At 45.4% G+C, this 17295-nt stretch overlaps 1 protein-coding gene across 1 annotated transcript; it reads left to right on the plus strand.

The window, feature by feature from the left end:
- The first annotated feature begins 3295 nt into the window (after nt 1–3295).
- LRRC23 (leucine rich repeat containing 23) lies at nt 3296–16919 on the plus strand. Its single transcript, XM_023741507.1, is given in 9 exon segments — nt 3296–3318; nt 4009–4145; nt 11283–11458; nt 11550–11659; nt 12106–12359; nt 13045–13175; nt 13833–13969; nt 15942–16239; nt 16845–16919. Coding segments are annotated over 6 exon segments (1044 nt in total). The 5' UTR covers nt 3296–3318; nt 4009–4145; nt 11283–11332; the 3' UTR covers nt 16228–16239; nt 16845–16919.
- Nucleotides 16920–17295: the final 376 nt, after the last annotated feature.

Raw genomic sequence — 17295 nt, forward strand, 5'->3', positions numbered from 1 at the left:
GCTAGAGTACAAGATTTTTTTTAAGGGCCCTGGGATAGCCCTGTAGGACATGTCTAGCTTTACTAAATATAGAGCTAGATTGCCACCGAGAGAGAGAGAAACAGGGAAGAAGAGGGAGAGAGAGAAAGAAGCCGTAAGGTCATCAGTTGCTTTCAAACCAGTACTTCTTGTTTCTAATTTGGAAATATAAACCACTTCCCCCCAGAAGATACCAGTAACATTATATTCTAGAAGACAGCCCTTTTCACCAATAATTCTTTTTAATAGCTCTGGGTGGTTTTTGCTGCTTTTTCCTGCACAGACACAGCCTTGCCAACAGTTTGCACATTTTTGAGGTTGAGGTGGTTTTGAAATCCTTCCAAAGGCTGTCTTTTCTGCCAGGAGGTTTGAACTGTGACTTGAGACTAACAGCTCTGCTTTTCTTTTTTTGCTGTGTATTGCCTTTGTTGAACACATATTTCTGATTCATGTCCTCCAGCCACATACTTAGTGCCCTTTCAGTCTTCATTAAAGATTTATCACATGTACCTTACTGTCACTGTAGCAGTTACAGGAGCACTCGATGACCTGGCTTCACAAATTTCTTGACTTTTGATTGCACATGTGGATATTTTGAGGCCATATCTGTGTGCCACATTGGAGATGGACGTACCATCCCTCAGTAAGTAAGCTAGCTTTTCTTCTAGCATTGAAAGATATTGCTGTTTCTTTGGTTAAGTGCCAGATGAAGTGGTTGAATTGCCTTCAGAGAAGTTGTGTTATACAGACAGGAGGTATCTTAAAACTAGAATTTAATTTTTTGGAATCTAGTTTAGAAAACAAAACACCGGGATTACAGTCAGCCTTGCAAGATGTACAGACTGAGAGGCTCGGGAGAGCTGGGGCCAAGAGAACAGCATATTCCAGTCCCACATCTCGCACTCCGTGGAATAGTGGCTGGCCACCTTCTGCCCTATTTAATTATTGTTAAACTCATAGTGAGTCGGTATGGACTCGACAGCAACGGGTTTGACTTGGTTTATTGTTAAACTCTGGTTAAGTGGGTGTACGGTGAAAGGCCACCATTATCTCATTTAATCCTTACAATATTCCAAATTTTTACAGACTCGTAAATTGAAGCTTAAAGAGGTTAAACTTGTCCAAGGCCACAAAGCTTGTAAACGGCAGCCTGAGGATTCAAACCGAAGATGACTAACTCCCAAACCCACGGGCGACGAGAAAATGGCGACTGTGACCGCAGACAATTCATAAACCTTGCATTACTCGCCGCCGCCCCGCCCCAGGCGACCGCCCCCGATTCTCCTTACGTAACCTGGGCAAAGCCTGCGATGGGTGAGGGTGCTTACTCACGCTGGTCTGCCGATCACGTGGGCAGTCACAGGCTCGGGTGCACGGCTGGCCTGGACGGCAAGGAGCTGGGCGCGGGCCTACAGGCGTAACAGCGCTCGCGGTCACACGGGTGGTTTCTGTCGGTGCCCGTTCGGCCGTCAGCCCCGACCGAGGCCAGAGTCAACAACTCACGACCTTCTTCCCACCACCCCTGCGGCGCAGGTGTTCGCGTCTGTAACTTTCTGCCCCGGAACAAAGGCCCCAGGGCGGAAGAAGGGGCCAGAGCCTGACAGGCCATCCTTAGAGTTAGGGCCTCCAAACTGGAGGGCCTCCAAAATGGCTGTTGCGGAGGCAGCTCTAGCCTACAGAGGAGAGTGGAAGTAACGGAGTGCTTGTGCAAATCTCATAATTGAGGCTCCCACCTCGAGTGTCTTTACATTGATAGAGCTCGATTCCACCATCCCTCAAAAATATTTCCTTGCTTCCTCATCTCTCCTGGCTGTCAGGATGAGTTACGTATTGGGACACTAGAGGGAGAGAATAATTTTGTTCACCTGGAGGAGGGACGCCGGAAGTAGGAGACACCCAGAGTATGTGAGAAACTGCAGTATTAAGAAGCACACCTACTAGGATAATAATCACTCCCGCTTAAACTCTGCCAGCGCCACCTAGATTAGTCAGTCAAATCTAATGCCTTTTTATCTTTTTTTTTTTAATACTCTGACTCAACTTTTTCTGGTTTTCCTTCCACCTTTGTCATCCTTCAGAGGACCTCTACTAGTGAATCCTGACTGGGGCTATCCCTCAAACTCAATCAGTTTGTCCTTTGTTCTCTCTGCACCATTGATTCTTAAAGTGGAGGGGGGAGGTAAGGGCATTTTATCTCTTAAGGGCAAATCTAAGCTGAGGGGAAGGTGACCTTGATTACTTTTCAAAAGCACATTTAATATTATTCGTTCAGCAACTATTTATTGAGCACTTAACTATGTGCCAGGCACTGTGCCAGACAGTAGAATGTGGAGTGAAACTAGAGGGCTGTTGGCATTAGAATCTAACATAGTAGTCCTTGATGACAATCTAGAACGGTACAAATTTGATCCACAGATTCATATATAATGACAGATTGTGTTGACTGCTGTCAAGGAAAAGCAGGGAACTGTAAAAATCTGAAACCCGTTGCCGTTGAGTCAATTCTAACTCATTGCAACCCTGTAGGACAGAGTAGAACTGCCCTATAGGGTTTCCAAGGAGGCTGGTGGATTCCAACTGCCAACTTTTTGGTTAGCAGCCAAGCTTCTAACCACTGGGCACCAGGGCACCGGGGACTGTAAGAAAACGAAAAAAACCAAACCTGTTGCCATTGAGTCAATTCTGACTCACAGCTACCCTATAGGACAGAGCAGAACTGCTCCATAGGGTTTCCAAGGAGTGGCTGATAGATTCAAACTGCTAACCGTTGCTCTTAACCACTGCGCCACCAGGGCCCAGGAACTGTAAGAGGGAATTGTAATTTAGAGGTCAGGGAAGGCCACTAAGGAAGTCACATTTAAGCTGAGATCTAGAGGATGGGCAGGAGTTAGTCATGTTAAGAGTTCTACACAGGAGAAAAGACTCTAGGTGAAAGCCCTGAGGCAGGAGGAAGCTTTGTGGTAGGATGAAGTGAAAGGAGGGTGGTGTGGCCCAAAATATCTGTCAAGTTGGCTAGGTCATGATTCCTAGTGTTGTATGATTGTCCACCATTTTGTCATCTGATGTGATTTCCCTATGTGTTGTAAATCCTATCTCTATGATGTTGATGAGATGGGATTAGTGGCAGTTATGTAAACTCAATCTACAAACTTAATCTACAATTTAAGCCAATCTCTTTTGAGATATAAAAGAGAGAAGCGAGCAGAGAGACGGGGACCTAATACCACCAAGAAAAAAGAACTGGGAGCACAGCTCGTCCTTTGGACCCAGGGTCCCTGCACTGAGAAGCTCCTCGACCAGGTAAGATTGATAACAAGTACCTTCTTCCAGAGCCGACAGAGAAGAGAAAGCCTTCCCCTGGAGCTGATGCCCTGAATTTGGACTCGTAGCCTACTAGACTGTGAGAAAATAAACTTCTCTTGGTTAAAGCTATCCATTTGTGGTATTTCTGTTATAGTAGCACTAGATAACCAAGACAGTCATCCAACTCTTCTTTGTCATTGGAGAACATTTTTATGACTTTTGTATTTTTCATGTATGTTTTAAAATACATCTGTAAGTTTACATGTAATGTTTCCAACCCCCAATGAAAAAAAGAATTTATAAAGATACTGATAATAAAAGGCCATAATAATGAAAACTAAAAAAAAAACCCAAGGTATTCCACTTACATCAGAACCACTTTACAATGGTGTGATGGTTAAGGTTGTGTGTCAGCTTGGCTGGGCCATGATTCTCAGTGGTTTGGCAGTTATATAATGATGTAGTCATCCTCCACGATGTGATCTGATGTGATCAGCCAATCAGTTGTTAGGGGAGATTCCTTAAGGGTGTCGCCTGTAACCAATATATACATACGGATGTTCTGACAAAGCTTGCTTGCTCTGGATCCCACAACTGGCTCATCATCTTCTCACCTCTGGTTCTTGGGACTTGAGCCAGCTACCTGCTGTATTGCCTGCTTATCTTGGAATTTGTCCACCTCTGCAGCCTGTGAGCCAGCAGCCTGCGAGCCAGCAGCCTGCCATGCTGCCTGCCGATCTTGGGATTTGTCAGCCTCCATAGCCTATAAGCCAGCACCTGCCATGTGACCTGCTGATCTTGGGATCGTCAGCCCCTGCAGCTACGTGAGTCAGGAGAAGCCTCCAGCCTGATACCTAACCCACAGACTTGGGGCTTGCCAGCCTCTACAACCTCATGAGCCACATATGTATGTGTGTGTGTGTGTGTGTGTGTGTGTGTGTGTGTGTGTGTGTGTGTGTTGTTTATTGTTGTCAGGTGCCATCGAGTCAGTTTCAACTCATAGTGACCCTATGTACAACAGAATGAAACACTGCCGAGTCCTGTGCCATCCTCACAATCGTTGTTATGCTTGAGGCATTTTTGCAGCCACTGTGTCAATCCATCTCACTGAGGGTCTTCCTCTTTTTCGCTGAACCTCTACTCTACCAAGCATGATTTTCTTCTCCAGGGACTGATCCCTTCTGATAACGTGTCCAAAGTATGTGAGACGTAGTCTCCCCATCCTTGCTTGTAAGGAGCATTCTGGTTGTACTTCTTGCAAGAAAGATTTGTTGTTTTTTGGCAGTCCATGGTATATTCAATATCCTCCAGCACCACAATTCAAAGGCGTCAATTCTTCTTCAGTCTTCCTTATTCATCATCCAGCTTTCGCGTGCATATGAGGCGATTGAAAATACCATGTCTTGGGTCAGATGCACCTTAGTCTTCAAGGTGACGTCTTTGCTTTTCAACACTTTAAAGACGTCTTTTGCAGCAGATTTGCCCAATAAAATGTGTCTTTTGATTTCTTGACTGCTGCTTCCATAGTTGTTGATTGTGGATCCAAGTAAAATGAAATACTTGACAACTTCAATATTTTCTTCATTTATTATGATGTTGCTTATTAGTCCAGTTGTGAAGATTTTTGTTTTCTTTGTGTTCAGATGTAATCCATATTGAAAGCTGTGGTTTTTGATCTTCATCAGTAAGTGCTTCTGGTCCTCTTCACTTTCAGCAAGCAAGGTTGTGTCATCTGCATAACACAGGTTGTTCATGAATCTTCTGCCAGTCCTGATGCCCCATTCTTCTTCATATAGTCCAACCTTTTCAGATTATATATATATAATAAAAGGCAATAATAATGAAAACTATATATATGCTTCACAGTTTTGCTTCTGTAGAGAACCCAGCCTAAGACAGACTTAGTCGTCAGAGTAGAACTCCGTTGTAAGTTGGGGACTACTTTTACTTAAAACTTATTATTTTCTAATTATCCTACTACATTTTACTATTATCTGTGCTCTTGAGTTATTTACCTCAGTTGTATGTGTATGGTGGAAAGACTATATATCATGGTGTGTTACTGCATATCTCTTCCCAACTTCATGTTCAGTGATACAGGAATTGGTAGCTTGAAGTCAGCCATGGTAGGAGTATTTACATCATTATTGTTGTTGTGAGCCCTATGAAGAGGCCTTTATGACAAGGAACTGAGGCCTCCTGCCAACAGCCATGTGAGTGAGCCATCATGGAAGCAAATTCTCCAGCCCCAGTCAAGCTTTCAGATAACTGCAGTCCCAGGTGACAGCTTGACTGCAACCCAGCTAAGCCACTCTTGGATTCTTGACCCACAGAAACTGTGAGATTTTAAATGTCATTTTATTGTGCCAGGTTCTGAGGTAATTTGTTACACATCCTATAGTTAGTGAAGAATTGCACTTGGCTACAAGTACCATAGATCCTCAAAACCCAGTGGCTTAAACAATTTTTTTTCTCTTACATAAAACAAGTCTGGAGACAAGCAGTTCATAATGCCTTCAGTAATCCAGGTAGCTGTCCATTTTTGTTCTGGAATTTTAGCATGAGAAATATTGTTTAGCTGGGCACAATGCTGCCCTCATAATATAAAAGTTCTGTAAGTCAATTCAATCATAATAAGACAAACAACCCAATTAAAAAATAGGTGAATGATTTAAATGGACAGTTTTCTAAAGAAGATATATAAATGGCCAATAAGCACAAGAAAAGATGCTCAGCATCATTAGCCACCAGGGAAATGTAAATCAAAACCACAGTGAGATACCACTTCACATCAGTAGGAAGGCTATAATCAAAAAGATAATGAAAATTGTTGGTGAGGATGTAGAGAAACTGGAACACTCATACACTGCTGGTGGAAATGTAAAATTCTGTAGCCACTTTGGAAAACAGTTTGACAATTCCTTAAAAGGTTAAACATAGAGTTACTATATGATCCAGTAATTCCACTCCTTGGTATATACCCAAGAAAAATGAAAATATATGGATGCATAAAAATTTATACATGAATGTTCATAGCAGCATTATTCATAGAAGCCAAAAAGTAGAAACAATCGAAATGTTCATCATCTAATGAATGCATAAATAAAATGTAGCATATCCATACAATGGAATATTATTCAGCAATGAAGAACAATTAAGTACTGATACATGCTACAACATGGGTGAATTTTGAAAACATTATGCTAAGTGAAAGAAGCCAGTCACAAAGGACTACATATAAGATTCAATTTATATGAAATGTACAGAATAGACAAATCTATAGAGACAAAAGGTAGATTAGTGGTTGCCTAGTGCTGGGGTGAATGGGGAGATGGAGGTGTTACATCTAAGCGGCAAGGAGATTCTTTTTTGGAGCAATGAAATGTTCTAAAATCGATTGTGGTTGCACAACTTTGCAAATATACTAAAAACCACTGAACTGTACATTTTAAATGGGTGAATTGTATGGTATGTAAATTATATCTCAATAAAGCTGTTTTTAAAAAAGTTGTTAGTAAAAAGGAAATAATGCATATTAGGTAGGCAACTAGCATTTTCTGCTAAAGTTAATATCCAAATCTTATAAGGAGCACCTACAAATTAATTAAAAAATAAATGACTTAGCACAAACAAAAAAGAATATGAAAGGGCATTTCATAAAATAAATACAAATACAAATATACAGACATATAAAAAGAAACAATCTCACCAGTAATCAAAAAGTGCAAATTAAAAGATTTTATATATATATATTTAACCTATTAAGATTGGCAATGTTAAGTACATGCTTTCTGACTCAGATTTCCACCTCCTAAGGATCTATCCCTGGGTGGCGCAAATGGTTAAGCACTTGATTACTAATCGAAAGCTTGGTGGTTCAAATCCAACCAGAGGCACCTTGGAAGACAGGCTGGGTGATCTGCTTCTGATAAACCCTATGGAGCAGTTCTAGTCTGTACACATGGGATTACCATAAGTCAGAATCAATAAGATGGCAACTAACAACAAGAACGTATCCCACAGAGCCACACTACTCAGAGTGTTCAGGCCAGCAGCACTGGCATCACCTGAGATGTCAGAATCTACATTTAACAAGATCTTCAGGCAATTCTTAAGCACATTAAAATGTGAATACTGCTACAGAGTATTCATATAGAAGAGCAAAGACATATGCATAAAGATTTTTATTACAGCACTGTTAATAATGTTGACAATTTTTTAAAGTCAATATCCATCAATAGGGAACAGTTAAATTACAGTATATCCATAAAGTGGAAGACTAGACAATTATCAAAAAGAAAGAGGTAGCTCCGTTTAGTGATATGAAAGATGTCCAAGACATAGTAGTAGATTAAAAAATCCAGTTGATGAGCAGTATATATGATTGATACCGTTTAATCCATAAATGAGAGTGGCGTTGAGGGAGCTCATGGACTTTTATGTTCCTCTGTATTCACTTCTCTATTATTTGAAATTTTAATTATGTATTACTTTTGTAATTGAAGGAGATTCTGTCTGGATTCTGGGGGAAGTATATTACCAAGGATGAGGTGAGCTCTTTCTCTTCCAGGACTTACCACAGGTGCTTTGCCTGTCTGGAATCTCTGCCCCCAATATATGGTATTATATATATATATATATATATATATATATAGGCTCCATAAAATTATCCCCTGGCACTTAAATGTTGGTATGATTATTATAACATCTGTCTCATTCTACTGAATTACTTGTTTCCTTAACCTTCTCATTTGGCTGTTAAGTCCCTTGAAGATGTTGTTGTTAGCTGCCTGGTGTTGAGTTGACCCCAACTCATGGTGACCCTATGCACAATGGAGCAAAATGCTGCCCGGTCCTCCTCCATCCCCATGATCAGTTGCAGAAGTAGATCACCAGGCCTTTCTTCCTAGTCTGTCTTAGTTTGGAAGCTCCACTGAAACCTGTTCATCACAGCAACACTCAAGCCTCCACTGAGGACAGGTGGCAGCTGCATATGAGGTGCACTGACCTGGAATTGATCCTGGGTCTCTACCACTGAACCACCAATGCCTTCATTCCTTGAAGATGGGGACTGTGTTTTACTGTCCTTGAGCACACAGCACTTAGAGCATGGCATACAGTAAATGCTTAACAAAAGTATATTAGATGATACCTCCCTAGTCCCTATGCCAGGAGCCCAGGTGGCTAAGCAGTTTGTGACTGGCTGCTAACCTACGGGCTCAAGCATAGCAACAATTGTGAGGATGGCACAGGTCTGGGCAGTGTTTCGTTCTGTTGTACATAGGGTCACTGTGAGTCAGAAGCAACTTGATGGCGCCTAACAAAAGCAAACATGCTAACCTAAAGGTTAGAGGTTCTAACCTACCCAGCAGCTCTGTGGAAGAAAAGACCTGGCAATCTGCTTCCGTAAAGATGACAGCCTATGGGGCAGTTCTACTCTGTCACACATGGGGTCACCATGAGTCTGGGGCCAACTCCATGACAGTTTACAACAACAATCTCTACACCACACCTTTTCCTCTCACCTAATGTATCTTCCCCTTTCTTCTGGGCCAAGGAAAATCACATCCTTTCCCTTTGACTACATCAAACTACACGGATTTTTTTTCCTTCTCTACCCTCCAACAATACAAAAACTTTTATCTGAATAGTCCTTCTGACTCTTCAGAGTGCTTTCATATTTACTCTTTCTTTTTCCTCACAACAACCCCAGTAATGAGGAAACCGAAGCAAGGGATGAAAGGTGCAAGGAAATGTTTACTGAGGGTCTACTAAGTGCAAGGCAATTTACCCACACTATCTCTTTTAACCCTTCAACAAGCCTTTAAGATGGGCATTATTATTCCCATATCACAGATGTGGAAATAAAACCTCAGTAAAATGATATAGCCTGGTGAAGAACTCACAGCTATTAAGTGGTAGAGATGGGTTTGTAACCTGGTTTTCCTAGCTCTAAGGAGCCCTGGTTGCACAGTGGTTAAGCATTTGACTGCTAACCAAAAGGCTGGCAGTTCAAACCCACCAGCTGCTCTTTGGGAGAAAGATGGGGCAGTCTGCTTCTGTAAAGATTTACAGCCTTGGAAACCCTATGGGGCAGTTCTACTCTGTCCTATAGGGTCACTATGAGTCAGAATCAACTCGATGGCAGTGGGTTTTGTTTTTTGGTTTGTCTAAAGTCCCTCCCTGCTCGTTGCATGACACCATGTGAACATATTTGTCTATTAACTCTATTACCCAAACTGGATAGGGCAGGAGGTAATATTTCTTGATTTCCAGCCCACCACATCTCCCACCAGACCACTTTGCATGTTACATAAAGTCTGTAACACGCAATTTAACAATCACATTCTATCTTATCTTGTTGTCTAATTGCTTTATTTCCATTAAATTCCACTGTAAGATTGGTAATACCCGCCCTCCCGCAGGAATTGTGCCATAAATATTAACCTCCCTGAGCCCCAGTTTCCTCTTTAAGATGTCTATCTCACAGGACTGTTGTGGAGATTAAATATCACTTGTAAAGGCATCTCACACAATGCCTGGCACAAACTTTCCATAGATGTTTGTTGCACCTCAACCTATCTATCATTTCTTTCAATACGTCACACAGGCCTGAATGCCTGGGTTTAGGTCTATCAGTTCTTGTTGATTATTTATATAACACCGATGGCTAAGGAGTATTTTAGTGGGCAGATGTTGGGTTTTTCTCCCTTCCTATTCCCCAAATGGTTTGCATCAAACCAGTCCAGGATATGCGGTGGAGTGAAATGCAGTCTACAGAGTGCTTAAGCACACATTAGACTAATATTTGATCCCTGTCAGTTGGTATAGTTAAGCTATTTTACAGATGAAGAAAGTGGAATCTTAGTTAAGTTGCGAGTAAACTGCAGATCTGCAAAGACTCCAACCCATATCTTAATATACCTTCCAAAGGTCTTACTAAAGGACGGGGACCTATAGGCGGGGAAGGAGACCATTTACCTTGGTATTTCATGCTCCTCTCCCCTCCCCGCCCCCTTTGGTTCAGAGGATGAGATGCTTCCACATTCACAATAGTTTTGCACTGAGGATGTCCGGTCCCTTTAATCTCTAGGATGACGTAATATCGAGCACCGCCTCCCGGCCCTGTTCTAAGCCCTGCCCACTGTTCTTTGCCCTCGGCCAATTAACGCCCTGACGTCCTTCCGCGCCTCATCCGGGTTCCTAGGCTGGGGAACGTGGCCTTGTCACCAGGCAACTACGACTCCACCCACTCTGGGGCGGATTTTCGTTTCAGTTAGCTGCGGCTCTGGGCTCAGCGGTTGCCGACTGCAGCAGCCAAGTGCCCCACCCCCTCCTCGGTTGCTATAGCGCAGTACACAATCCCTCCTTCCCCCTTGGCCCTCTTCCAAAACAGTCCTTCTTTCTCGGGGCCGAGACCCTCTCCAGAACCGCTTCTAGTTGAGCAGAACCAGGGTCTGGGCCCCTTTGCGGAGAGGGATTGGGTGGGAGGGTTGGAAACAATATCAGGTTGGCGGCCCGGAGGGGCTAGGGAAATGAGGCTAAGGGGGGATGGAGAGTTAGAAGAAATGAGTAGGGCAGGGGGCAAGGTTGGGAGAGGAGAGAGGAGGGGGAAGGAGGCGAGATAAGTAGGGAGGAGATTGGAGGAGAACGTGGCTTAAGGGGGAGGTGGGGAAAACTAGGCCGAGGGGAGCCCTGGAAGCGGAGAGACTGGGCTGCTGGAGGACCGTTGGAGTCACTGCGAATGCCAGGAAAGGTCTTGGGGGAGAAGGCATCCCGAAGGGAGAATGATCCTTAGTGGGAAGTATGAAGTGGAGGTTGGGAGTGGATGGTCACAGGGATGAGGACAGAAGCACAGTTAGGAGGATGTCTGGGTGATGGGGTGGTGAAAGGGGAGCTGGCCACTGGAGGAGGTGAGGGAGCTGAGGGGTGGCAAAAGCTGAGGAGAACTTCTTTCTCAGAGCGAGGACTGAACTTGATCTGACTCCAGAGGCTTCAACCAGGAGGAAAGATGTCAGATGAAGATGATCTGGAAGACTTTGATCCAGACCAGGATGATCTTGAAAAAGAAGATGATGAGAAGGAGACAGAGGAGGGAGAGGACTACAGGAAAGAGGGGGAAGATTTCACTGAGGATGTGAGAGCTTGAGCTTGGAAAGGGAGGGATCCTAGGGCGAAGGGATAGCACTGGGCTGAAAAGAGATGCCTGACTCCACTATCTCCTGCAGTGGATGCCCAATGCCCTCACGGAGGACTTGATGAAAGAAGGGCTTTCTTTGCTCTGTAAGACTGGCAATGGACTGGCTCATGCTTATGTCAAGCTGGAGGTCAAAGAGAGGTGGGTTTGTGGGGGCCAGATGAGGACTGTGAGAATTGCATGGCCCCATCTCCTTTCGCACCGTCATTCCTTTTTATTTTTTTGGTTGAGAGTCTGGATCTCCTTCATCCTGGCCCAATGGGGAAGAAAGGACAGAATTTCTTTTTCAGGAGCTCTGAGACTCCCAGCATCACAGCTTGTCTGGGGAATTGGAGACAGAGAGAATGGGATGGGGGGGGGGATTCTTGCTGGACTCCCTCATTTGTCTTTCTGCCTTTCACTGACACATGATTCCTGACCACTGTTAAGAATACCTACCTTTTCTTTCTCTGCCTCACTCCTCCCACCTGTTCCCCATTCTTCTCCCCATTCTAAGTCATCTCCATTTAACCTTTTGCTTCAGCACCTCTACCGAATGCTTGCTGGACTTGGCCTTAACCCTGGCCCTTCCCTCTGCCACCTCCTAGGGATCTGACAGACATCTCCTTGCTGCGCTCCTACATCCATCTGCGCTATGTGGATGTTTCTGAGAACCACCTGACTGACTTGTCACCACTCAATTACCTCACTCACCTGCTCTGGCTCAAGGCTGATGGCAACCGGCTGCGGAGCGCTCGGCTGGATGAACTGCCCTACCTGCAGATTGCCAGTTTTGCTTATAACCAGATCACTGACACTGAGGGCATCTCTCATCCTCGTCTGGTCAGCCTGGATCTCAAAGGTGGGCCCTTAAGAATAGCTGCACAAGGTTTCTTTCCTTCCTAACCTGGGGCCAACAGAAGCCAGCAGTGTGGTCCTTGGCGCTGCCACACAGCAACTGCATTCATTCATTCATTCATTCATACACTCATTATGACGGTTTTGTGTGCTGGGGATATAGCAGGGAACAAAAATATCAAAGTGAACCAAAAAAGAAAAGAAAAGAAAATTCTTATTCTCATGTAGCTTACATTCTAGTTTAGTTGAGGGAGACAATTAGCAATGAACATAATAAATACTAAGTAAATTACTATGGTATGTTAAAAGGAGATAACTGCTATAGAAAAAATAGATCAGGGTAAGGGGGGTGGGGAACACAGGTGATAATTTCAAATAGGTTGATTAGGACAGGCAACATGGAGATGATGACATTTGAGCAAAGACTTGAAGTAGGAGAGGGAGTTAGGAGTGTGGATTGCTGGGCGCTGTTCATTCACCCCTCAAAGGCTGAGGTGGACATGTCCCTCAGGCCCTTGGAATACCAGACTGCTTGCTCCAGGGCCCTGAGCTGTTACATCTGGAGCTGACCCTCTTCACTGCCCACCCAGCATTAGAAGGAAAGGATGATGCAGAGCTCCCAGAAAATAAGGCTGTAATGCTGGACACCTGGAGTGGCACTTTGAACTCTTGACCCTCGTTCTCCCCAGGGAACCGTATCCGCATGGTAACAGGTCTGGACCCCCAAAAGCTGAACAGCCTGCACACATTGGAGCTTCGGGGGAACCAGCTGGACAGCACCCTGGGGATCAACCTCCCTAAGCTGAAGAACCTCTTCCTGGTAGCTTACAGGGTCAGAGGTTGGGGCAGGGAAGAGGGGACTGTCCTGGGGGTCAGGATGCCTAGTTTCTAGTAGGCTCAACCACTGACTTCATCATAATGGTAACTGGTATCATTTATTGAGCTCTTGCTTTGTGTCAGATGCTGTGGAGATACAAAGTTAAAACAGACAAAGTACTTACCACCTAGCACCTTGATGATACATAATGCATGGACAATACAAAGATAATTCGCTTTGATACAGGTAGCAGCATAATGAGCCATAAATGAGGTACAGACATCAGGCTAATGGGGCCACTTATGTGTTTAGTCTTTTAGACTCTCGAGCATCTTCATTCCAGGATGGTGCTGAAGCCATTTCTCCTCAGCAGAGCAGTAGGGACTCCTGAGCCTAGGGGTGGGTTGAAGTATCTCCTCCTCATCAGAGGTGGCTTTGGTAGAGTACATAGCAGGGGGTTACTGCTGGCCTTTGTCTGGGGATGGCAGCTTCTCCTGGAATTCTTTACTCTTCACAGATCTCTAACTTTTTCCACTCACCTCCTCCATCCCTCCCTCTCGACCTCCTGGATTTCCTCTTTTGCTTCACCTCTTTCTTACTTTCCTTCCTTCCCTACTCCACCTCTCCCTCCCAATCCATCTACTGTGTCTTGGAGTCTAGGCCCAGAACATGCTGAAGAAGGTGGAAGGCTTGGAGAACCTAAGCAATCTCACCACCTTGCATCTTCGAGACAACCAGATTGAAACTCTGAGTGGCTTTTCTGGGGAAATGAAATCACTGCAGTACCTCAACTTGAGGTATGTACCCCCTCCAAGTGTACCTTGCTCCTACCCCTGACCAGGAACAGCTTTTGACCCTCAGTTCCTCTCTGGCCCTGACCCCCCAAACCTGCCACTACCAGATCCTCACTCATCCTCCATCCTGACCCTCACTCCTCCTTTCCTTACTTCTGCACTCAGTCCTAATTGTCAAACTAAGGCCGTTATAGCCTGGGACCCCTGAATCCTTATTCATTCAGTCCAGAATTATTGAGAATGTGCTATGTGCCAGACCTTGTGCTGAGTTTTGGGAATATCTAAAGGAATCAGGGACAGTCCCTGTCCTTAAGCATTTATAGTCTGGCTGCAACTCTCTTTTCCTAGCTCTACCTACAATGGTTAAATGCTTGGCTGCTAACCAAAAGGTTGGTGGTTTGAACCCACCCAGAGGCACCATGGGAGAAAGACCTGGCAATTGCTTCTGTAAAGATTATGGCCTAGGAAACTCTATGGGGCAGTTCTACTCTGTCACACGGGGTCGCTATGAGTTGAAAATCAACTCAGTGTCACCTAACAACAACAACCACCCCCTTATGAGTTTCCTTTGTCCTTCTCCATCTCCTAGGCCTCAATTCCCCTTTCCATTTCCTGACTTTCTTCCCCTGAGCCCCACCTGTAAGGGATGGCCCCCTTACTGATATAAAACTCAAGATGTGCTCAGATTTGAGGAGAGAAGAGCATTTGAAAGAAAATCTCCACATAGGAAGGTACTGGAGACCTGGGGAATTTTCTTTCAGCAACTCTTCTCTGATGGAGGATATTATGTGTGTTTCTTTAACAAAGATGTAGGGAAACTGCCTCCTTCCTTAGTGAACAAGACCACATCTTCAAGGTTGGCAATAGAAAGAAAATAATCTCCAAGTGGACAGAGGTGATTGCCCTTTGAAGCTCCAACTCCTGTCCCTCACCCAGGGGCAAACTCTTGCTAATTAGCTCTATCACATTGCTCTGGTGGTGGTGGTGCTGTTCTTTTGTTAACCATCTAGACAGGGATAAGGGACTCTTCTTCAGTGGCTGCTAACTGGAGATGTTTGGAAGTAAGTGTATGTGTGTGGGGAGGTGTTTTGGGTTGTCTCAATGACTGGGAGGTGCCTCTGAGGCCAGAGATGCTAAACATCCTGCAATGCACAGGACAGTCCAGCACAAAATGCCTGTAGCACTCCCAATGAGACACACTGCATGAAGTTCAGCACCCCATTGGGATAAGGTTGAAACATTTAGAAGTCACAATTTCAGAAAGGCTTGAAGATAAAAATATGAAAATACATAATAGGGGCCCTGGTGGCACAGTGGTTAAGTGTTTGGCTGCTAACGAAAAGGTTGGCAGTTTGAATTCACCAGGTGCTCCTTGGAAACCCTATGGGGCAGTTCTGCTGTGTCCTATAGGGTCGCTATGAGTCAGAACTGACTCGATGGCAGTGGGTTTGTTTTTTTGGTATTGTATAATGGGGCACATTAGGAGATGAAGCTGGTTTTTCAGGCTAAGAGATCCCAACCCATCTGTAGCTCTAAGTTCTTTCTTGTGAGGAGCCCCAACATGGTACCCACCACCCTAAGCCTATGCTTAGATCCCAGTTCTTCTCCACTGGCCTAGTTCCTACCTTCTAACCTCTGATTAAGTGTGATTTTCACAGAAAAAGTCTGTTCCTGCCAGGGAGATTTCCTGCTTCCTCTCCAACTACAAGACAGAGTTATGGCCTAGCTTTGCTGCTGCAAAAGGATAAAGACAGCACATTACAGGATATAATTTAGGACTTATGGATTCCTAGAAGGGCGGAAGCAGAACAGCAGTAGGGTTGGGTGACACCTCTGCAGCAGTACTGCCAATCCATAGGGGCAGTGTTTCTAGGGAAACAAGAGCCCAGTAGGAGAGTCCAGAGGCCCCATTCCTGGCAGGTTGGCCCCTAAAGCCCATTATTCCTGGGTGAACCCCTCCTGACCCCACTGGCAGGGGCAATATGGTGACTGACCTGGGGGAGCTGGCCAAGCTGCGGGACCTGCCCAAGCTGCGGGCCTTGGTGCTGCTGGAAAACCCATGCACAGATGAGAGTGACTACCGCCAGGAGGCCCTGGTGCAGATGGCACACCTTGAACGGCTGGACAAGGACTTCTATGAGGAGGAGGAGCGGGCTGAGGCTGATGAGATCCGTCAGAGGATGAGGGAGGACCAGGAGCATGAGGCTGAGCATGATCACGAGGAAGACCTGGACCAGTCACCGAACTAGCAGCAATTCTAGCCTCTGAAGATGGTAAAAAAGCCAGCAGAAAGGCAGGAAGAGGAGGCCATGGCGGTGGGGGGCGGGGGGAATAGGGAATGAGAAGTTGCTGCAGGAAGAGGTAGGTGAAGGAGCAGTGAGGGAAGGGAAAATGCAAGGAGAACCCTTGGAGAGATCAGGGTTAGTAGTTAGGGTGCATCTCTGGTTGAGAAAGAACCTGAAAGGCCTGGGAGGAGCTGAGAAAAAGTTTAGGAAACACATCAGGAGGCTGTAAGAATAAGTGAAAAGAAATGGGGTAGTAGCAGAGGAGTTGGAGGGTGGTTGGGCAGCCACGCCTTACACAGAGGACAGGACAGACCCAGGCCTGTGGAGGGTAGATTGGCGGTGGTGTATGAGAAAGCATGGCTGTGCCTGGGAGAGAAGACAGGAGAGAAAGATCCTGCACTAAAAATCTGAAGCTGAAAATAACAGACAGGACACAGGGGAAAGGGTGGGGTGGATGAAAGGAGGGAAGGGTGAGGCAGAAAGAAACTGAGATGATCCCAGGAAGTTGTGGCAGCTGGGGCATTGGATGGGGCAGAGGCAGAGACTGGGAGGCAGGAGGGCCCAGAGGCTTTACTTCTGTCCTCTTCCTCCAGGAGATAAAGGCACTGGCCCCAAGACCTGGCATGACTACCAGTGGGGCCACCACCTTCACATCCCGCATCAGGGCAGAGGATGCCTGCTTTTGTCTCCGAGCTAAGAATTCAGCACAGCCTGCCGCCCAAGCTCTGTGCCGGTACCCTGGACAGTGTGGGGTGCTGGTGGGCCTGTGCTCTGCACTCACCCTCAGGCGGGGGGCAGCCCTCACGCAGATCTGGGTGGGAACCAGGCTTGGATTGACTGGATAAGCCCACCAGATGCTTGTAGAGTTGGCTGAGAACTCTGGAGGCAGAGGCAGGGTGGGGTGTTTAGGAACAGCTCAGTTTTCGAATAAAGAGACATTTTGATACTCTCGCGTCTGAGCTGTTTTGTGAGACATTGAGTCTGTCATGGGCTTCACTGGCAGTGTGGGCTTCAGTTCCGGGATTAATGGAGTGAGGATGTGTC

The sequence above is a fragment of the Trichechus manatus genome, unplaced genomic scaffold (assembly GCF_000243295.1).
Source record: "Trichechus manatus latirostris isolate Lorelei unplaced genomic scaffold, TriManLat1.0 scaffold00182, whole genome shotgun sequence".
In the NCBI taxonomy this organism is placed as follows: Eukaryota; Metazoa; Chordata; class Mammalia; order Sirenia; family Trichechidae; genus Trichechus; species Trichechus manatus.